Genomic DNA, 24,147 nt, shown 5'->3' on the forward strand with positions numbered 1-24,147 from the left:
CCCACAATCATAATCTCAAATTGCACTGGAACATTTGTTACGATTGGCGAACCTATACTGACACATCATTATCAGCCAAAGTCCATAGTTTATATGAGGGTTTGCTCTTGGTGTGTATTCTGAGTTTTGACAAATGTATAATGATGCATATCCACCAAGTAGCATACAAAATGGTTCAACTACCCTAAAATCCTGTGCTTTCCTTTCACCCGGCTCCTGCCAATCACTGACCCTTTTACTGTCTCCCTAGATTTGTCTGCTGGTAAGAACTTTTAAAGGATCCCAGACAGTATGTCTAGGATGAGAAAATTGTGGGTAGTTTAGAGAAAAAGTAAAATCCAGGACATGAATCAGAAAATTATCAGAACCAGCAATGCTTGGGAGTGTATATACAAGTCGAAGACATTATGGGACATTAAGGCCAAGAGAGGGGAAATGACTTACTGAGGTCACATAGCAAGTTAGTCAGGAAAGGTTAGAGTCCCTGGGGTTCTGCTGTCTTAGGCACTTGACTTTTTTCATGCTCTATATCCTCTTCCTGTGGAATTTTATTCACGCCTGTAGCTGCTATTACATTGAGCCATGGGACATTGCTGACATTTGACTTACAAAAATGGAAATTACACACGGTATTTTCATAGGTCTATTCCCATGGATACAGTGAGAGATCACAATATATACTAAGGGTGGAAGGAATCAGGGGTGTAAATAACATTAAAAAAGAAAACATGGATTGTCTCCATCAAAGTTTGTATTTGGAGGCTTCATGTTTCAGAGCACAGGCTCTAGAGCTAGAGTTCCTGGGTTCAAATCCTGACTGTGTCCCCATGACAAGCCCTATGACCTTGGGCACAAATGTAAAAGGGAACATAATAATTCTACCTACCTCACAGGTTGTTGGGAAAATTAAATGAGCTGATATATCTTTTTTTTTTAATTGGAGTTCAATTTGCCAACATATAACATAACACCCAGTGCTCATCCCGTCAAGTGCCGTCCTCAGTGCCCATCACCTAGTCACCCCCACTCCCTGCCCACCTCCCTTTCTACCACACCTAGTTCATTTCCCAGAGTTAGGAGTCTCTCAGGTTCTGTCTCCCTCTCTGATATTTCCCACTCATTTTTTCTCCTTTCCCCTTTATTCCCTTTCACTATTTTTTATATTCCCCAAATGAATGAGACCATATAATGTTTGTCCTTCTCCGATTGACTTATTTCACTCAGCATAATATCCTCCAGTTCCATCCATGTCGAAGCAAATGGTGGGTATTTGTCGTCTCTAATGGCTGAGTAATATTCCATCATATACATAGACCACATCTTCTTTATTCATTCATCTTTTGATGGACACCGAGGCTCCTTCCACAGTTTGGCTATTGTGGACATGGCTGCTACAAACATCGGGGTGCAGGTGTCTTGGCATTTCACTGCATGAGCTGATATATCTAATGTACTTAGAGCTATTGCGAGGAGTAATACATGGAAAGGGTAAGGGTGCTCAGCTTGTAGTAAGCACTCAATAAATGTCCTCTCGTCAGTGAGAATGTTACTTGCCCATAATGGTTGTGGCTGAGAGAATGGGCTTCAGGATCAAATGTAACCGGAGTTCAAGTTGTCATTCTTCCACTTTATAGCTGGTGACTCTGACTAGGCCACTTCACCCTTTGAACCTCAGTTTCTTCATATGTACAATGGGGATGGTAACAGCAGAATCTTCTTCATAAGGTAGCCATAAGATTAAAACGTGTATTAAAGAACTCAGTACATTCTCAGTAAGTATTGTCAGTATGGTTGTTTCCTGTCTAGCAGCATAATAGATGAGTAGCTTGAAGCCAGATCCAAATGTAGGCAGCCTCATGTAGTGAAGATTATTGATATGAAAATCTTGGTTTATTCTCTGCCGGATTCTTGTGGTGTAAACTCGGACAAATCTCCTCCCCTCTTTGGGCCTCTTAGCTTGCAAAATTGCAAAGGTCGTTTATCACCTTTAGGGCTCTTCTAGATTGACCATACCAGGGATCTGTGGCATTGTGTATGCGTGTATGCACATTAGAGCCCTCTAGCTCCTGAGATATATATGTAGTCTATGGTTTCTAATTCCCTTTGCTGGACTCTTTCCTAGTTGCTACCTCCTCTAAACAATCTTTCAGGATTGTTCAGAGGTGAATTACCTGCTGTCCCAGTTATGTATTGCCATGGAATCCCAGAAATTGTTGACTTAAAACAACAGTGATCATTTTATTAGTCTCTCTAATGGATCTGGGTTTGAGCTTCATAGTTCTTACTTGGCTCTCTCATGTGGTTACAATCAGCTGGTGGATATGGCTGGAGTTATCTCAAAGGCTTCCATGCTCACATATCCGACACATGACCCTGGCTGTTGGCTGGGGCCTCAGTAGTTCTGTTGGCTGGAATACCTCCACATGGCCTCTCCATGTGGTCTGGGCTTCCTCACAGCATGGTGGTTGGGCTCCAAGAGTGAGTATCCCCAGAGACATGATGTGGAAGCTGCCAGTTTCTTAAGGCCTGGGGCCAGAAATTGAAGCAGTAGTACTTCTTTTGGTTGCATTAATAGAGCCTGGACCCAAGGGGAGAGAACCTAGATCCCACTACATGACAAAGGAAATGTCAGAGATATCGAGGGTCATGTTTTAAAGTCACTATCCCTGCCTTCCTGCTCTGTTCGTGAATAAGACTTAAGTCAACTAACATTATTTACATCTCTCCCAAATGTGTTTACACACAGGCTGCTTAATTTTGCAGTCATTGATTTGTAACAAAATGACCAACTAATCTCCTCAAGGTCAGGACATGCCAACATCTTTGGTTCTCTTCCCAAAGAATGGGGGCTCCGCTCCCTGGCCTCCAACTCCTGTAACTACCAGGGAAATGAGTGGTTGGCATCACCTGCAGCTGCTACTAGGGAGTATGCTGATGACTGGATGGCAAATGGCCCAGAGAGGGTCTATCCCAGAGGTCCAGGTTGAGCTGGATACTATTAATTCTGCTTCCACACAAACACTACCATGATCTCCTCTTCAATCCTTCCTATGTTCATCAATCCTAGTCCCTCTTGACCAATCACATGTATGGCATGGGCTCAGGAATTAGTCTCCCTACAAAGGTAGGATGTCAACCACTCCCATCTCTCTTCCTCCCATCTTTCTCTAGAGATGTAGGAGATTCTTTAGACCCAATTGCTCCCCTGACAAAAAGCTATCAACCTACTTACCTCCGATTGCTAATTCTAAATGTCTCCAGACGAGATTCTACTTCCATACCCCACCCAAATGTACCTTCAGTGGTTTGTGGAGATTTAGTCTTTTTATGGTGACCAGTTGCATTTATCATCTTTTTTTTTTTTTTGCTAGAAAAGAAAAACAATGGCAAGTTTATAAGTTTAATACTGGCAGAGCATCCTATTACATATCTGTGGAATCTAACACATAGTTTTGGGACCCTAATATGTGTTGCTCTTTTACTTAGAGCTGGGGGCACAGAGATTAATCAAATACATTACCTTGGCCTGGAGGAGTTCACAGTATCATAAGCAAGAAGGACACATAAATAAGCAAATTGCAAGGAAATGTGAAATGAGAAAATTGAGAGGAGGTCGAGACAGAATTTCTCAAGTGTGGCAGGGTCCTGGGGGACATAAAGTTTCCTGGAATTCAGCAAGGAGAACAAAATGGGGAAAGGGTATTTTAGAACAAAGGCACAGCATGAGAGAAGGCTTGGCTTGTGCGGGGATCATAGAGTGGGTACAGTGGGGAGAGCCTGGAAGAGGAGCCACAGGCGCAACAACAAAGGATTTTGTTTTGTTTTGTTTTGTTCTTATAAATTTATTTTTTATTGGTGTTCAATTTGCCAACATATAGAATAATACCCAGTGCTCATCCCATCAAGTGCCCCCCTCAGTGCCCGTCACCCAGTCACCCCTACCCCTGCTCACCTCCCCTTCCACCACCCCTAGTTCGTTTCCCAGAGTTAGGAGTCTTTATGTTCTGTCTCCCTTTCTGATATTTCCCACTCATTTTTGCTAAGTGAAATAAGTCAATCGGAGAAGGACAAACATTATTATATGGTCTCATTCATTTGGGGAATATAAAAAATAGTGAAAAGGAATAAAGGGGAAAGGAGAAAAAATGAGTGGGAAATATTAACAAAGGATTTTGAATGTCAGGTTAAGAAGCAGAGGCTTTAACCAGAAGGAGGTGGGACTTTGAAGGAGTCCAAGCAAGAGGGTGGAATCAGCCATGATGTTACAGAAAACTGGGAGAGGAGGTGCTGGAAAAGGTGACACTGGAGCTTGAAGGCCAGTCCAGAGGCTACGACAATCGCCTAGAGAAGAGATTCAAACAGCCACAGGACCAATCTTAATAGCACCGTGGAGATAACAAAATCCATTAAGCTTTGAGTGAGGACTTCAGGGCATGCTTTTTGGTCAGACAGACCAGAATCATCTCAGTATCAAAAATAACAGACCTGGAGTCAGCCTCCGAGGATGATTTGCACTGTAAAAATAAAGTCATTCTAAATACAGAGCATGGAATTTAATTCACGGGTTTAGTGACATTCTATATAGATGGTCCCAAGTATCTTAGTCAAATACAGAGTATTAAAACTAAGATTGCTAAGACATTGTCGGAATTTTATAGCTGGAAGAGCCCCCTTCTTTGGTATTCCCAAAGGCCTCCTGTGTGTATTACTTCATAGCATTTGAATAAATAGTATTTATTATGCTTATGTCTTCACCATTAAACTGTGAGTCCTTTGAAGTTAGCTACTGGGTCTTGTTCAACTAACTCATTTTTTAGCATCTAGACAGCAGATGGTATGGAGTAGGAAGATCAGTGAATGTTTACTGAACTGAACTAAACTTTCAAAAATATATCTTCCATGTCCTCATTTTACAGATGGAGAAATTAAGGCTTAAAGAGAGGGATAACTCAATAATTTAAACGAGGCAAGTTCAAATGGGGAAGTAACCTTCGAGTCAGAAATAAATCCTAGTTTATTTTGATTGCTTAACATTTTTGTGGCTGTTTTCTCCTCCTGCCCTGTTTGGTTTGCTAGCTAATTAGCCAGAAGTTGGAAGCATTTCTTTGTTATGAAAACCAATGGTCATGCAAATGCAGTCCTTACCCATGTTTAAGTACAGGATTTGTTTCTTAAGTCCCTTCGCTGACTCCAAAGCCAGGAGTCAACAATGCCTCCAGTGTAAGGTTTCATTTTCCTCTGAGAACATGCACACACACACACACACACACACACACACACACGCACACATGCACAAGGACTCGCAGACAGGCACACAAACAGCACATAAGCACGTGATCTAAAACAGAGCAGCTGAAAAGGATGTTTTGGATGAAATCTTGGCATTTATGGTTCCTGTGTGACCTGGGAAGGTCCAGGGTGCCAGGATTCAGATGGACTTCAGCTCAAGTCTTCCGTGCTCACTTGTGAATGGGGATAGGACGTCCATCTCAAAGAGTAATTTTAGGATTAAATGGAAGAATAGAATCATTTCATCACAGAGCTGCTCCCTCACCTTGGACCAACCCACTTGCCTTTCCCAGCCACTGTATCTGATCTGTCAAATGGATTAGATTAGATGATTTACAGAGTCCCTTGAAGCTGGAACATTCTATGATTCTCCTCCCCCGGGATGGAATTGGATTCGGGATGGGATGTTGCAAGGGCTGGAGACATAAGGAAAGAGTGATCCTGTCCTGACACAATGCTGGCTTCTGCTGCCTAGCCAGGGCTCCCTCTTTGATGTAGGCCTTTTATCAGGGTGTGTTTGTGCTCTCTCCAGGGTTTGCCTGGCCACTGCACCAGTCCCCATTCTGTTCCTCATGGTTTGGGGAAGAGCCAGTAGATGTGGAGACTCCCAGGCAGGGTTTCTTCCCAAGAGCAGCTTGGATGGTGAAACTCACAAAGTCCGGAGAGATTTCCTGTTTTGTTTTGCACAAGCTCAAGCGACTATTGATTACAAAACACACACTCACACAAAAACAAAAACACATACACAAGCAAAACAGGATGTTCTCTCTCTCCTCTCATTGCTAGAGTCAAAGCCATCTCTTACCATCTGGGTCACTTTCACCCGTGGCCCTGGATTTCACCATTGTAGTATTAAGCCCTTAGTGCTGGCTGGAGATGTTACGGAATCTGAAGCCGTTCTGCACGTTGATTTTAGTAAAAGGGAACCTGCAGATGGAGGGAAAAGAAGGTCCTTCAGTCAGCATGACCTCACGTGATCCCATTTGGTTTCTGTCCTCATGAGACCTCACCCCCTCCCCACCCCCCACCTCGTACTGAATAACAGACATTTATTTCCAACATAGGTTCTGACTTGTAGTAGGAATAGTGCGATTACTGTGTGCCACACTCTGACCTATGTACTTTATATGCAAACGCTGAGAGAGATGGGCTTAAAAAAATTCTTATTCACTTGAAATTTGATTTTTAACTAGGCATCCTGTATTTTTATTTACTGAATCTGGCAACCTTAGTTGGGGTTTAACCTCACTGCCCCACTTGGTTAAATAGAAAAGGGCTGTGCTTGTGAGTCACAGCGATCTGGGTCGCGATTTTGCTTCCACTATTTAATTGCTGTGTGATCTTGGGAAAACCGCTTCACTGCTCTAATTCCCAGTTCTTTCACCTGTGAGTGAAGGTCATACTATCTGTATCTCAGTACCATTGTGAGGATTATATTTTTTTCAATGCCCTTAAAACACTTACACTGTGTAATAGGTGCTTCATGAGCATTAGCTTTTATAATTCTTTTTTAAAATTTCTTTAGTCGCTACTCTTAATTCAGAAGAAGTTAGATCATTTGTTCATTTCCTAGCAGAGAATATGGGTGAGAACATTCAGCAGTAATATTGGAGTCTCCTCATCAGATGCACCGAGGGAAATATGGTGGAGGCTCACACAATAGCATTCTTTTTTGTTGTTGTTGTTGTTTGTTTGTTTATTTGCCTTTTCCTCTGAAAAGCTGTATTGTGTCCATTTGGCCCAGGACTTGGGAAATGGGTCTGGGGTGGTTAAAAAGCTGCCTACTGGATGCAGTGAGAGACTTAGGTAGAAGCCCCTACACCAGGAGGGATGCCAGGGAGGGTCCTCCTAAGCTACTGAGTTCCAGAGGCTTCGAATTGTGCTTACTGGTGAGCCTTTCAAAGAGATACTAGCCCAGCCCTGCCACGGGGTCAGCCAGCATGACAAGAGGAGTCAGGTGGTTGCCATCTTTTAAAAAAAAAAAAAAGATTTTATTTATTTATTTATGACAGAGAGAGAGAGAGGCAGAGACATAGGCAGAGGGAGAAGCAGGCTCCAAGCAGGGAGCCTGACGTGGGACTCGGTCCCGGGACTCCAGGATCACGCCCTGGGCTGAAGGTGGTGCTAAACTGCTGAGCCACCCCACACCTGAGTCTTTGACCATGCAGGCTGCAAAACGACACCTGGGTAACCAGGTGTCCATAGTCATAGGCAGCATGAAACTTTCATTTTAAAAAGTACAAAGAAAGTAACATAAAAGAAAAAGAAAGGACATAGGGTGTGTTTCCTGGTAAAAGGGTAAGAGACTAGTATTCTCTAAAGTCCGTAAGTTTAAAAAAGAGCTGTCAAACATTCTGAATCCCCAGGGCCTTGAAACATCGGTGTAAATGGAATGACTAGAGCACGAAGCACACCCAAACCTGAGCCTGAGCCTAATGATGTTTTTCAGTGTCCATTTATTTATTCAGTAAATATTGACTGGATATCTGGGCCAGGTCCTGTGAGAATGCTTGTGTGAATAAGGCATGGCCTGTACCCTTGGTGCGGTCAGAATCTGTTGCGGAAGGCAGGCAACGGAATGTGACAGTAGGTGTGGTCTAGTGTGTTTAGTGTGTTATGGTGTCCAAGAGAGGAGCATGATTCAAGGCTTAAGAAACTCAAGACGTAGGGTTCCTGGAGCAAAGGAATGTTTCATTGAAGACCAAAAGAGTGAATTGGAGTACAGGGAAGGGGGCAGGGAATGTTTCAGCAGGGAGAAAAGTTTTTTTTTTTTTTTAATTAAAAAACAATGAGGCACATTGCAATTCTCTAGGATGTTAATCAAAATTTAGAGCAAGGGTCAGCAAACCGTCTAGACCAAACTTAGCCTGCTTCCAGTCTTTGCAAATAAAGCTTTATCAGAACACAATTATGCCCCTTCATTTAACGTATTATCTACATCGATTTCATGCTACAAAGGTAGAGCTAACTCACTGTGGCAGAGACTACCTGGCCACAAAGCCAAAATTATTTGCTATCTGGCCCTTTACAGAAGCAATTTGTTGTCTCCTAATTTAGAGCATGTTTTCCATTAGCAGGAATTTTCTGTTGGTGGGTATGTTAGTGGTTGCATGAGGGTGGACCGTAGCATGCAAGGAAAAATCAGAGGAGTGTTGAACAACAATACCGTGGAAGTGGTCAGGAGCTGGAGTAAAGAGCTTAGACTTTATCCTGAGAGCCATGGGGAGCCTCTGAAGGTCTCTACGCAGGGAAGTCAGATGGTCAGCCGTGTGCAAGAAGCAGCACAGCAACAGGTGGTGACTACACTTGCTGTGGTAGGCTCTGGGCAGCGTACGGAATGGTTGAGTCCTTCCATTGTACACTTGATGCTACTGAAACACTGTTAATTATACTTCAGTCAAAAAAAAATAAGAGTTGGGGCAGGGTCTGGAGCCACACTGCTTTTATCAGATGCCCGCTCTCTCACTGGTTGTGAACCGCAGGCAAGTTATTTCTGTGTGCCTCAGTTTTCCAATTGGTAGAAGGGGAGATGATAATGTTAATAATAATTATATCCATTGCATGAGGTTAAATTAGTTAATCTGGGCCCCAGAGGAGGTTCTTGGTGGTTGTTGTTAATATTGTCCTGCCTCAATGATCATTCTGGCTGCTGGGGAGAGAACAACGGCTCAAAACAGGAGAGCCTGGTGGTAGAGTGTGAGGTGTTTGGGCGAGAGATGGTGTCCCGCGCCGAGGTGGATTGCTGTGAAGCTTGGGTCAGCTGTTGCGGTCACTGGAACCTTCACTCTCAATCTCTCCACCATGGTCATCATCATCTCTTCTGCCCTCCTTTATTCCAGGCTTTCAAGAGTGCACTGATGAGCTCCTACTGGTGCTCAGGGAAAGGGGACGTGATCGATGACTGGTGCAGATGTGACCTCAGCGCCTTTGATGCCAGTGGGCTCCCCAACTGCAGCCCCCTCCCGCAGCCAGTGTACGTATGTATGGTCCTCTTCCTTTGGCCACCCCTTGTCATGGACTCACCAGTTCTGTCCTGCCAGGCCAGGCCGGGGCTTGCTTCTATACCCAGAGCATGTCACCAGATGAAGTTGCTGGGCCCTGCCTCCTTCTTTGAGAAAGCGGGGAGTTTTGGCAGCATAGAAACTGGCTTTTTAAAATGCTAACCTGGGTTTATCATTACTTCCTCTCTCAACTGCTCAGAGAGGTTTACAGGGCCCTGACTATTGCTTTATCAGTGCCTGTGGTGGACATTGGGGCCACTGAGATGAAGAGAGCATAGAACCTTTTCAAAGGAACATGACTTCGTTCATTCAACAAATAATTTCTGAACACCTGCTGTGTGTCAGACATTGGGGAATTCATCAGTGAACAAGACAGTCTGTGCCCTTAGGGGAGCTGGTCATGTAGTGAGGGGACATATATCAAAGCAAAAAACAGGAAAATATGATACAGTTTAAAAAGTGAATAAAAACATGAAAGAAAAACAAACAGGTGCTGGAAGAGAAAATAATGGGGGTTGGAGTGTTGGAGGGGAGGGACTTAGGGAAACTTCTCTGAAAAGACCTGAATTAGAGTAGTTTTCCAGATAATAAATGGTAACAGTCATAGTTCAGGCAATAGGAAGAGCACACGTGAAAGTCCTGATGTGGGAAATTGACTCTTCAAGGAATTAAGAGAAGGTCATCTTGACTGAGGGAGTGGGATTAAGACCGTGCTGTGAGGAACATAGGAGAGTGGGACAGGAGCCAGTATGGGGGAACCAAAGTTTCCTAACATGTCTATGTGTGAGTTGGGTAGATTACGCTGTAAGATGGTTCTTGAAGAGGCGTGGTTTAGTGTAGTGGAAAGAGAGAAGGAACTGGGCTGGGGACAAGCAAAGTTACTACCATCACGGTTCTGTCCCCAACTTGCAAATACTTTTCTTGCAAATAATTTTCCTCGTCTGGACCTTACTCCCCCATCTGTGAAATGAAGTGATTGTACTTCTCAGCCTCTAAGGACCTCTCCAGTTCTAACCTTCAATCATTCTGCTATGCCTTACCTTATAAAAGGATTTGCTGGGACTCCTGCCCTCTCCGAGGGAGTATCGATTCAAGCATATTAACAAGTTAGCTGATCTGTTGGGGGACTGGAGAGAATGGCAGGAAGGCCGAGGCTACTGTGTTCGAAGGCGTTGTCAACTGATGATGAAGCATCACTGAGAATACAGTTTAGACAGATGGAAAGCTGATCAATTTTCTGTGAGCATGTATTGTGCGCTTGGATTAATTTACTGGATCCCACATTGATGCTGAAAGGTAGCTGTTCGTTATCCCTATTTTATGGACAAGGAAATGCAGGCTGAGAGAGGTATACCAAGTTGCCAGAGTCCATAAAAAAAGCTTGTTGGTGGGTTGAAACCGCATTTGAGCGCAGGCTGGACCCTGTGCTTTTAATCCTGAGACATTGCAGACTCTTTGGGGGCCCAGACTGTACTGGCTGGCAAACAACCAACCTTCCCTGTCGTCCTCTCTAGGCTTCGTCTGTCCCCAACAGTAGAGCCCTCCAGCACAGTGGTCTCCTTGGAGTGGGTGGATGTTCAGCCAGCTATTGGGACCAAGGTCTCGGACTATATTCTGCAGCATAAGAAAGTGGATGAATATACGGATACGGACCTCTACACAGGTAAGTAGGAAGCCTGTGACTTTGCATTTTGTTGGGATAGTGTGACGGAGGTGAGGAATGGATTTTCCAAATGCAAAGTTTGGAGACTTCTTGTCATCTGATGTGGGAAGGCATTTGAGGTTTCATTAGCGGTTGTCACTGGTGCCTATGCCCATGTTTTTTGTTTGGTTTGGTGTGTTTTTTTTTCCATATGATTTTCAGTAGGGTAAGATAGTAAATTGTAGCCAAAGGGATTTCTGATTCTCTGAGTTCAAGTCCTCTATCAAGGGGTTAGTTAATTCAGAAGAGGACTTATCCTTTTCTGCTTGGAAAGGCCTATAGGTCACATGCTTGAATTCCGAGTCTGAAATATATTCTCTCTGGGACTGAAATTTAAAAATTCAAGGAATTGCCTTTTCTGGTGATACATATCTCTAGTGAGATAGTTCTGAGGAAGAGGGATTTGGAAATGATTCAGGCATAAAGAAGATGAGGAAAGGGACTTTTTAAGAGTGGTAGGATGGTTATTGATCTTGAGTGTTTTCCTTGAGTTCTGAATGTCTGACGTACCTGAGAAGCTGTGCTATCCTGGAGGTGGGCCCTGTGGGGGCTGGTTTTGCTCCAAGGCAGGTTGGGAGACTGGGTCTATGGTAGTTAGCCTAATGCTGGGACCAACTGGAGCCTGGACCACAGGGACTGCCCCTGGGCCTGTTGGAACTGGCAGGCACCAGGATGGTTTGGGAGTCTGAGTTCATGGGAGCCCGGCATCATAGAAGTTTCTGGGGCCTTGATAGTTGGTGGCTCAAGCCAGGGTCCTGGGGTCCTAAGAGCCTGCTAGGAGCCACCTACATTCAAGGAAGTTGGCCTGGTGCCTGGAGCAGGGTAGTTACGGGGTTTGTAGTGACGTCAGGCACACACACTTCTCTCTCCTTCTTCCATGGGATGGGTTTCTCTCTCTGCATTGGACGTCCAGTCTTGGGGGATGGTTGCAACAGTGGATCTGTCTTTCCTAACCTGCTTAATATAGCTTTTCCCATTTTTTGCTTCACCCAGGTGCTATAATCCCTTATCTAGAAACCTTAGTTCCATGGAGGTATTTTTCTGCATGGGTAGTTGTTGAAATTGATTTTGGGGGGCGAGGGGGGCAAAGGAACAACTGACATTTTTTTTTTTTTAACTTCATTCTACAAATGATTACCAGCCTTGGTTTTACAGTCCAAGTGAGTCCCGAAGAGATGTGACTTTCCCAAAGTCCTACAACCAGTACCTGGTAGAGCCAGGCTTTGCAATCAGGTCTTACTCCTAGCACAGTGTCCGTTCTTTAGGTAATATCATACTTAATGATGAAAGACTAAACGCTCATTCGCTGAGAGATTTTTGTTTTGTTTTCATTAGAAATGGAATTTTAATGTTCTGAGTCTATGACCATGATCATATAATTTATGTTTCTTAGTTTGCTAATATGATAAATTACATTAAAAATATGATAAATTACATTGATGGATTTTCAAATGATGAAACAACCTTACATTTCCAGAGTAAATAAATCCCACATGGTCATGATGCATTCTCTCTGGGGAGAGAGAGAGAGTTGGGTTTGATATGTTAAAATTTTGTTTAGAATTTTTGCATCTATGTTTGTGAGAGATTCTGATCTCTTGTTTTCTTGTAATACTTTTGTCTATTTTTGTTATCAGGGTTAATTCTGCCCTCACAAAATAAATTGCAAAATATTCCCCCCCTTTTTCCATTTTCTAGAAGAGTTTGGGTAGAATTAATAATATTTCTCCCTTAAGTAGTTAGTAGAATTCACCAGTGAAATGATCTGGGCTTCAAGCTTTCCCTGTATAAAGGTTTTAACTACCAATTTGATTGTCTGGTTGGATACAGAGTGTTTCAAGGAATTTGTCCATTTAGTGTAAGTTATAAAATTTACTGGCAAGAAGTTGTTCATAACATTCTATAATTATTCTTTTAATATCTGTGGAAATTATAGTAATATCACTGTCTCATTCTTGTATTTTGGTAATTTGCCTTGATCGATCCTCTGATCGATCCTTTTTTCCTCTGATCGATCTAGCTATAGGTTATGCAATTTATTTACCTTCTCAAACCAATCAACTTTGATTTCATTGGTTTTTACTATTGTTTTCTGTTTCACTGAGTTCTGTTGGGGTTTTTGTTCTTTCTTTGGCCGAATTTGGATTTAGTTCATTCCTCTTTTTTCCACATTTTTAAGGTAGTAGCTGAGGTTATTGATTTGAGATTTTCCTTGTAATATAAATATTCCCTCTAACTACTGCTTTAGTGGCTAACCACTGTTTGATAAGTTATATTTTCATTCAATTCAAAGTATGTTCCAATTTCCCATTTGTTTTCTTCTTTTATTTACGGATTCTTTACTATTATATATTTGTTACTTATTTTCCAAACATTTGGGGATTTTACAGACATCTTTTTGTTATTGAATTTTAGTTTGATTTCACTATATCAAAGAACATAACTTTAAATCTATTGAGACTGGTTTTATGGTCCTGAATCTGGTCTTATCTATTTTTAAAAATTATTTAAGAGGCAGAGAAAGTAAAAGAAAGAGCACACACACACAAAAAGAGGGGAGGGACAGAGGGAGAGGGGAAGCTGGATAAGGGGCACCATCCCAAGACCCTGAGATCATGACCTGAGCCAAAGGCAGAGACTTAACCAACTGAGCCACAGGTGCTCCAGGTCTGTCCATTTTAAGAGAGTATATATTCTGCTTTTTGTGGATGGGATATTATTTTAAATGTCAACTAGATCAAATCAGTTAATTATGTCATTCAATTCTTCTAAATCCTTTCTGATTTTCTGTCTTGTTGTATCAGTATTTGAGACCTTCGTATTGAAACCTCTGACAATAATTGTGGATTTATCTCTTTCTTCCTATAGTTCTATTAGTTTTTACTCCAGTTCTATCCAGTTTTTTGAAGCTCTGTTATTAAGAACACAAGGATTTAGAATCACTAGATCCCCTGATGAATTGGTCTCTTTATCACTGTGAAACTGTTGTCTGTATCCTTGTTATATTTTTTGCTCTGAAATCTACTGTTATTGATACAACTACTTCAGCTTTCTTAGGATTAGTGTTAGATTGCTCTTACATTTTCCATTCTTTTACTCTTATATTATTTGTGCCTGTATATGTAAAATGTATTTCTTGTAGGCAACATATATGTAGGTCGTTTTTTTATTATTTTTTAAAATCCAGTCTGATTTCTTACCTTTAAACTGAGGTATTTAAACTATTCATATTTTATGTGATATTTTTTGTGGGCAGCTTTAAGTTTATCATCTTGTTACTTGTTTTCTATTGTTTCCAGCTTTCTTTGTTTCCTTTTATACTTTTTCTTTTTTTGGATTGGGTGCTTTTATGATTCCATTTTATTTCCTTTGTTGATTTATTAAATATAAATCTTTTAAATTTTAATTTAGTGGTTACTATAGTGTTTATGTATGCATATTCAACATAACATAGTATACCGTTAAAGCTATTTTACCACTCTCTCTATATATAGTATGGGAATCTTATAATAGTATACCTTTATTTCTCCCCACTTAGCCTTTATAGTATTGTCATATAGTTTGCACATGTATGTATATGTTATGTTTCATAATTCATTATTGTTATTTTCCTTAAATAGTAAATTATATTTTAAAGATATTTAATAAAAATAATTTTATTCTTCACAAAAAAATAATTTTATATATTTACCTATAGTTACCAATTTTGCTGCTCATCATTCCTTCACATATATAATTTCACCTGATTTTATTGTCCTGCCTGATGGGTGTCTTTTTCTATTTTATTTTAGATCTGTTAGTGATCAGTTCTTTCTGCTTTTGCTTTTAGAAGTTATTGCTGGATACAGAATTCTAGATTGACAGATTTTTCTTTTAGTAATTTAAAAGTATTGTTCCTCTGTCTTGCTTGCATTATTTGCATTGAGAAATCTGCTTTTATTCCTGTCTTTGTTCCCCTGTACATATGTACTAGTTTTGTCCTTTGACTCTAAGATCTTTTATTTAATACAAGCTTTGAGTAATTGTATTATTTTCTTGTGCTTGAGGTTCATTGAGCTTCTTGGATGTGTGAGTTTATAGTTCTGTCATATTTGGAAATCGTTCCAACCATCTTTCTTCTCCGTCAGTAACTCCAATTACATGTATTTTTGGCCATGTGAAGTGATTCTTTTTATTTTTAAAAATTCTTTCTTCTTTCTTTGTTTCATTGTTTCTAGAGCTATGTCTTCAATGCTTTCTGTAAAGTCTAACCTGTCGTTCACCCCATCTGGTGAATATTTCATCTCAGACATTATAATTTTCACCTTTAGAAGTTCAATTTGGGTCTTGTTAATATATCACATACCTTAACATTTTTGACATATGGAATAGAGTTAAAATTGTTTTAATGTCTTTATATGCTAATTCTAATGTCTGGGTCAGTTTAAATGGATTGGTTTCTTTCCTCATTATGGGTTGCATTTTCCTGCTTTTTTGCATGCCAGGCAATTTTTGACTGAATGCCAGACATTTTGATTTTTTTTTTTCCTTGTTGGGTGCTGGATATTTTTGTATTCCTATAAATATTTTTGAACCCTGTCTAAGGCACAGTTAACTTACTTGGAAATAGTTTTATTCTTTTGGATCTCACTTTTAAGATTTGTTAGGTGGAGCCAGAGCAGTGTTTAGTCTAGGCCTAATTATTTCCTACTACTGAGGCAAGACCCTTCTGTGTGCTCCACACAATAGCCCATGAATTATGAGATTTTCCAGTATGCCTGGTAGGAACAGGCACTATTTTTGGCCCCTATATGTGCACTTAGCACTGTTCCATCTAATCCTCTTGAGGTAGTAGTTTCCTCACATACATTCATCAGTCTATACTGTGCTGAATAGTGAAACAAGACCTTCCTCAAATCTCTTCAATTTCTTTCTGTGTAGCTTTCTCCTCTTCATTCCTCTATCCCTATAGTCATTGTGGTCTCTCCTGACTGAGAATTCTGACTTCTCAGTGTAGGGAACCTTGCAGCCATCTGTCTCTGCACAGTGCCCTGGAAACTCTCTAGTGGCAGTGATCTGGGGAAATTTTAGTGCTCACATAATTTATTTTCCATCTTTCAGGATCTCTATTCTTTGTTGCCTGAGTTCCAGTTTGAACATTTTTAATGCTCTTTTTAATTTTTTAAGATTTATTTATTTATTTATCCATGAGAGACACACAGAGAGAGGCATATAGGCAGAGGGAGAAGCAGGCTCCCTGCAGGGAGCCCAATGTGGGACTCATTCTCAGGATTCCAGGATCACACCCCAAGCACAAGGCAGATGCTCAACCACTGAGCCACCCAGGTGTCCCTCAATGCTCTTTTCTTTTTTTAATTTGTTTCAGGAAGTAAGAAATTAATCTAGTCCCCATTTCTCCATCTAGTTCAGAAATGGAAATCCAAGATTTTTACTCTTGAATGTCCAGGAACCAGCACTCCGATCCAAGAGTTCCTTTTCTTTCTTTCTTTTTCTTTTTTTTTTCTTTTTTTTTTTTTTTTGATAGAGGTGAAACTTACTTATTTTTAGGTAATGGACTGGCATCACCCCATACAGATATCACTCCTTCTTCTTCCACTTCCATCAGGAGTTTGAAGGTGATGACATAGTTACCTCCATCTTTACAGGTTCTTCTAGTCCCTTCTTGTGTGACTTGACTTTCATTCTTCCCATGGTCAATTCTTGAATTTTTTAGTGGGCAGTTATCTATAAAGAAAGAAGGCAGTGACTCTTGTGTCTTTATGATTTGCAGGCCTCCTACAGTGCTTGACATATATAGATTTTCAGTGTTCAGTGAATTGATACCTATGGGTAAAACTTGATATCTACATTTGTGTATATATATATATATATATAGATATAGTTATCTTAATTTTTCAACTCTGACATTAGCTCCTTGAGTGCTTTATGATCTTACAGGGGCTTATATAGCCCTAGAGATTAGCTGGAATACATAATAAGCCTTCTAAAATGTATCATGATCTAACTGATGCTATTGATGATTGGGGGTGGCCATCTGAAGCAAGAACTTTTTTTTTTTTTTTTTTTTTGGCCTCTTTGCCATCTTCACCATGTCTCAACCATCTGGAAAGTTCACTTGGCCCAAATTTAAATATTTCAGCCCAAGGATACTTGGGTGTCTCAATTTTTTAGGCTTTGGACTCTTGATTTTGACTCAGGTAGTGATCTCAGAGTCATGGGATCAAGCCCTGTATCAGGTTCTGTATTTAGAAGGAGCTGCTTGAGATTCTCTTTCTCTATGCCCCTCTTCTTGCTCATGCTCTCTTTCACTAAAATAAGTATTTAAAATCTAAGTAAATAAATAAATCAGCTCATTTGATTGAGTTTTACCTTAGAGGATATAAGCCTAATGAGGGAGTAATGGACTTTATAAAACCTGACTTCTCCTTTCCGATTCTACCACTCTGCACTGAGAAATCGAAGACCAGTCATAATCTTCTCTAGATCTCAGTTTCCTTATCTATTGAATGGGAAAAATGACACTTAATAAGCTATCTTGAGGATCAAATGCAGCAACAGTTCTTGGGAAAGAGTGGGTACTAATAGATTTTAGTTGCTTCTCATTTCCATGAATTAAAAAAAAATGAAAGGAAAATTAAATGTTAGGAAGAAAACAACAAAGTAAGGTTTAAGGCTTGTTTTGGATAGAGAGTGAGGATTACTCACACATTTGGCCAGGTGAGGCCAGAATGGGGAAATGTGGGTTTTCTCCTTTGATCTCTGGATTTTTGCCAACAGCCAAGTCCAGTACTGGAATTGTTTATTTATTTGCAAGCTCACAAGTGTGTGTGCACAGAGAGACCTGCATACATACTCTTTCTCTTTCTCACTTTCTCTCTCTCTCACACACACAAACACACACACTTTATTGCAGCCATCTGTTAGACATCCTTTTGAACTAGCTGTTGAAATGCTCACTCTCCCTCTCTGTCTCCTTCCCCTACCCCCCACCCCTGGGTTTGGCACTCTCTTTGTTTCTTTCAGAGAAGCCATTGCTCTGTCGGTTCTGGGACTCTATTGGGAAAGCCAAACATAAGTAGCCTCCTGTTCCAGTTGTTTTGAGCAGAAGTGGGGCTTGTTTTGGGGGGTGACTAAATTCCCCACATGCTAATCTGTCATCAATATTAAAAACAGACGTCTGGTTCTCCCACGTGGCCTCATCAGAGCAATTGGCATGAGTTTCAGCCTTTTGGGCAGGGGTAGAGGCAGGGGGTGGGAATATGAAGTGGGGGCTGAGGCACAAGCAGATTTAATAAAGCCAAATCCCCTGATTGACTTATGGAGAAACTGGCTGGGAACGGGTGGGGACTTGTCTGGAGGTCACATATACAATGACTTAGTAGCAGAGTTGGAGATAGAATGGGGATTCTGCTTTCTTTACCTGCTTTCCCCACCAAATCCAGCCGTCTTTTCCCCAGTCCATATTATCTCTAGTACAATACGCTCTTGTTGAGAAAAAAAAAAAAACTAACCAAGAGACAGAAACAAATTTGGGTGTATGGGGCATCTGTATGCCTGGGCATAATGAAGTAACTAGCCATTTGGCAGCAGCTGGAGGGCTCTGACCTTCTAAGGAATGTAGCCCTTCAGACTCCTCACTTCTTGGCAACTTTCATACATGTATCAGCTTCTGTAAATCCCAAAAGTTCAGAGTAGAAGGAGTTCAACCATTGAGTCCACCTCCCTCATAGTAAGGAACAGAAGAGTGAAGTGAGGCTGTGATCTTCCTCACAGTCATAATATCCCATCACACTCCCCTGCATTTTCTTTGACAATTTGCTCCAATTTTTAAAAATCTTTTAAAAATCAGAGACTTCTGTCTTGTAGCATGGGCTTTCCAGATTCAACTTGTTTTGTTTGGTTCAAGGCTGGAAGGCCAGTTGTCTCTGTTGGCCCCCACAAAGGCAGTAGGCCCTCTCCACCACCCCCTCAACCTCCTCATGGAAGGCAGCAACATCTGGAGCTGACCAGTGCCCCTTTCTGTCTTGGCATGTGGGAGCCTGCTGGGCTGCTCCCCAAGCTGATCAGTACCAGGCTCCCCTTCTGCTAGCTCTCAGCTTTTGTATGTGTTTCCCCTATTCTCTGCCCTTTCCTGACTGTCCTTTTCTTTGCTCAATGTGGGTCTCCTCTTGATATCTGTCTCTTCCTTTGTCTCTCTCTCTCTTTTTTAAAACTCCTGTCATCTTCTATCTATGTATCACTCCATCTTTTCTATGTTTGTCTCTCTGAACTGGCTTATGTAGGAGCTGCTCATATCTAGATTTATCTAGATCTGGGTCAAGAATGATGTCCAGAATGGCAAGAAGACACCTCTGTCCACCCCAACCCTATTCTGTATCCTCTTCCTCCCTGTTTCCATTGAGTCTAATCTACAAATGAAAGACACCCCCTACCTGCACACACCTGATGCCATCTTAGACCTCAGACTAAAGGCCTTCTCAGGTGAAGGCAAGAAGTTATGCAGGTGGTTTTGTGTTGGGGAGTAACTGAGGGCAAGGGACAACATGGCCCCAGTTTCCCCAGGAGCTGAGAGGATGGAGGCAACAGCAGCTGTGATAAAAGTATTGATAAAATACTGTGGAAATGAATCATAGCTCCTCAAGCAGCTTGAGCCATGTCTCAGCCATAATCTTGTCTGAGAAGCTAGAGGGGCCCTCACCCGCCTGCCTTGGCCTGCCCTGGACCAGCTTGAGGGAGGTGATGTCATTGGAGACTGGGCCTCACTCCCTCAGCTAGAGTGGAGGGGGGGAGTGGATGAAGGAAATATGTTTTACAGGGTGAGGTACAAACCAACATGACTGCAAACATCTGGAACTGATATTAGGTCCTCAGAAAATGTTTCTGTCACTCCAGCTGCTCTTCGGATGAGAGGTTTCTAAAGTCAAGTGCCTCCAAAGGGAAAACGTACTTGGAGGATCTTAATTCTCTCCATTCCTGTATGCCACCCAGTCTGCTTTCTGTATCAGAGTTTTGTTTTTTTTACAGTTCATAAAGCACATTCATTCATCCCATTAGTTTATATGGGGAGCTCTTACTATGATCCAGGCACTGCAGAACATGCTGGGCATGGAAGAGTAATAAGACAGGCATGATTCCTGTCCTTATGGAGTTTTCCTCAATTAGGGGAGAGATAGGATATAGAAAGAAATTGTTCTGTAGTGTGAGAGGTGGTAAGATAATTCAGATGCTATAAGAGCACAAGATAGGGGCTTCAAACTCAGTCCAGTGGTATCAGTAAAGGCTACCTAGAGGAAGTGAGGCAATTGTTTGAGATTCTGGTCCCAGTAATTAATCATATTGATCAACCCCTCTTATTCAAGACTATCTGGCCAAAAAGACTGCTCTTCAGATCTCACTTCTTCCCTGCTGCTTATATATACAGTCAAACAAGTCAAGCAGAGAAAAACACACAGTTGAGAATATTTGGCACCCGTGTATCATCTGTCACCAATATCAACTGGACTCTTCATGCTACCAGGCAATCCTACTAGACTTCTCCTGTCAGTTTAGTTCCTTCTTCATCATCTTTCAACTCATGAACACCCTATCTTCACCACATCCCCCATTTTAACCCATGACTCTGTTCCTTCATTCACAGAGAAAATAGTATAGGGAGTTCAACTTCCCTCTCTAAATTTCAAATCTGTATGCTCCTCTCTGCATACTTGTCCACTTCCCTCATGATACGGTGTAAAAGGCGTTCTTTATCCTCTCTAGAATTAGTCCTTTTTTTTTTTTTTTTTTTTAGAATTAGTCCTTTTATTCACATTGCATCTCATACTCTCATACCCTTCTGAATTCTTAAGAAACTTTACATATTATTTATCTCCCTATGTTTTATGTTTCCATCTCTATTCCTTTGTAGGTTATTTTTAACCATAATTTAAATATGCTCATAGGGTTTTCTTCTTAAGGAAACAAAACACTCCATCTTCCACCCCATTGATAGGTCTCTTTCTTTTTTAAATAATGAACACACTTTTCTAAAGTAGTTGACCCCGTTTCTTCACTTTCCACTCCCTGCTTGCCTCAGTTCACTTCGCTGTGTCTCCTATCACCAAGTTACTGACATGTTTTTCCCTGCAAATGGCTCTGTCTTCCATGTTATTGAATCCGAGGACTTTATTTATTTATTTATTTATTTATTTAGTTAGTTGTATACTTACTTGATATCTTTAGTCATTCTGTGAGATTGGCCATCCTCTCCTGAAACCATTGCTTTTCTTGCATTCTTTGATCACACTCTCCTGGTTTTCTGCTAGCCTCTGTGACTCCAACTCAGCCTTACTTGCTGGGTCCTCCAGTTTGCTCTTTAAATTTTAGTCCTTGGATCTTGGTTTTCTCTCTCTTCTTAATTTAAACTGTCTCTGGGCTACCACATCCACTCCCATAGTTAAAATCAGTACACCCACTGCTCTTATATTTGCATTTTTACCTCCTGCTTCTGAGCTCTCTACCCATATCCAGCTGACTAAAGGCATTTGCAGTTTGACATCTCACAAACAACCCAAACTCAACACATCCAAACCTGAGCTTGTTACCATCTCTCTGCAGATGTGTTCTTGTCCAAGTGCTCATTTACTCTCTGTGACTGCTACCACTATAAACTGAGTTCCTTGACGCAAACCGCACAGTTAAACTCTTTTCTCTTGTTCATCCTTGTATTCAATTATCAAGTTATTTTGCTTTGATCGACATAATCTCTTTTCCTTCCAGCTTTATTAAGGTATAATTGACATATAACATTATCTCTTATTATACTCCTTTCTTTCATATTACCTATTCTAAGCCACCATCATCTCTCCCTTCATCCATCTACCTTCTAATTAGTTTTCATATTAGCTTCTTTTTATCCCTCTAAGTTCTCAGTTCTAAAGCCAGAGCTACCCTTCAAACTACAACTGTGGATCATAGTCAATACCTAACACAGTGCTTGGCTCACCATGGATACTCAATTAATACTTGATGAATAGATATCTGATTTATAATATTACTCTCCTGACTTAAACCTTTTAAGAGCTTTCCATAACTCTTCTAACTGAATAAAAAAAAATTGACATGGCCTACAAGGTTATGAATAATTGTTCTTGCCTGCTTCTCCAGTCTCTCATCTATTCTTGATATCACCAATTTTCTTTCCCACTGGGGTCTATACACTCAGGTCTCAGCTTAAATGTCACTTATCTAAATCTTTAGATTCTATTTGACCCTTTCATTGATTATGTGAACTTTTAGCATTTAATACTCCCTTGATAGCACTTATTATAATTATAATGAATGCATTTTTATTTTGGAGGGGATGGGCTTAGCATTTGCCTTTCTCACTAGAATATCAGCTCTTCCAAAGTAGGATTATGTTCCTCTTTTTCATCACTCCATCCCCAGTGCCTAGTAAAACATCAGGCATCTAGTAGGTACCTAATAATAAAGGATCTGAAGTGTGAGCAGGAAATAGTGAGAGTAAGTGAATGTTGAAGGAAGGATGAGTAAGGAGAATATTCTAGATAGAGGAAAGCATGTGCAGTTGCCTTAAGGAATAAAAGGGTAGCAAGTCTGGAGTTTAAATCTCAAGTGGTAGAATTAGAAGAGACTATAGAAGGGGTGAGATTATGGTGAGTTGTTTAAGGCATACTAAGAAATGCACATTTTATTTACCCTGGCTGCTCTTTGGGAAATGAGTTGAAGCATCTTTGAATATAGTGTCTCATTTCATCCACAAATTCATCCTTTCAAGTAGGAGGGAATGATTATCTCCATTTATAGGTGAAGGAATTAAAGATCAGGATTGTGAAGTTGATAGTTGGAGGTCCAACTACTAAGAAGAGGGGGGGTCATGAATTGAATTTTGATCTTCTGATTGTTTAATCTACATTTATCTCCATTTATCACTGCCAGTGTAATACCAGTCAGAGGCAAGGAGCCTCTGGCTCTGGGGATCAAGAACAGTGGCTAAATGGTTTTTCTACAGAACCTCATTGCCCTAAGAAAGGATTCTGTGTGACATCAAGGAGTAGACTAGGTGACCCAGTCTGTAGGACTGAGATTCAGCTTCTGTTCCCTACCTGGAGGGACAGCTGTCATGGGACTGAGTAGAGGTATCAGAGGTAGCCTAAAGATGAAAAGAAAATAAGAGAGAAAGGATGTAGCTGTAAGTCCCTACGTACCCCCATCAGACTCAGCAACGTGGGGGAAGTAGGATTTCCCTCTAAGAAGCTATTTATTGACTTCAAAAAAATCTTAGTTAATTACTTGTCCATTATACTTTGAATCTTTCTTCTTGAGGCCACTCTAGATACTTCCAATATAACTTCCTCACCAGGCTTTACTACCTCTTGTCTTGCCCCTAAATGCAGTCTTCCTCATGCTGTCAGAGTCTTATCTATCTATACCAGGTTCCCCAAAGCACATTCCCTATATGTAAATATATTAAGGGAAAAAAATCAGAAGTAAACATCAGCATTGCTCAGTATTGTTGTGAGCAACAAATTAAATTATATATGATGTATGTAACATGGCTGGTGCATAGAAGGTATGTGTCCTTACCTCCTTACCACTTTCTTTTGTCCTTGCCATCCTCTTTGAAAATCTACACAATACTCTTCCTTCCTGGAATAATTGGCCTTAACTAGAGGTAGCAAACAGGTGGCTACATAGTGGTTTTTTTTTTTCTTTTTAATATTTGAGTAAGTTGTCATCATTTGAAATCTGGAATACTTTTACTCGAAAACCTGGATTCTTAGCTTCTGTTGAAAAAGAGTAGGTTCTGGCAAGCATGGGCATATTCCCATATGGCAGCAGTGGACAGGATTGCTGAGTAGCAGCTGCCCACTTTAGAGAATGCATGTAAACTCTACTTTGCCACAGTCTCCCTCTTCCAAGTTGTCTGACATCCAACCCACTACATTAATTTGTATTATCTGCTTTGCTCCTGAAGATGTTTGAATGTGCTGTCTATAACGCAGGTCAGGGACAGAAAACATCTTCCCTTCTGCCCACCTTGTTGCCCGTTATGTGAGCAGGGGATTTGAGCTGATTGTTCATAATAATAGAAATATCTTATTAAAATGGCTTCAATTTCTGAATTTTTCCTATGTGCCCCACAAGACTTCTAGTTCT

General features: G+C 40.9%; 1 protein-coding gene across 1 annotated transcript in view; it reads left to right on the top strand.

Moving 5' to 3' along the window:
* The window catches only part of ASTN2 (astrotactin 2), an 861,071-nt gene that overhangs the window by 691,610 nt on the left and 145,314 nt on the right, over positions 1-24,147 (top strand). Inside the window, exons 18-19 of the mRNA XM_041762437.1 lie at positions 9,129-9,262; positions 10,805-10,953. Coding sequence (XP_041618371.1) covers positions 9,129-9,262; positions 10,805-10,953 — 283 coding nt within the window. The remainder of the gene's footprint in view (positions 1-9,128; positions 9,263-10,804; positions 10,954-24,147) is intronic.

Source organism: Vulpes lagopus, chromosome 7 (genome assembly GCF_018345385.1).
Source record: "Vulpes lagopus strain Blue_001 chromosome 7, ASM1834538v1, whole genome shotgun sequence".
Lineage (NCBI taxonomy): Eukaryota > Metazoa > Chordata > Mammalia > Carnivora > Canidae > Vulpes > Vulpes lagopus.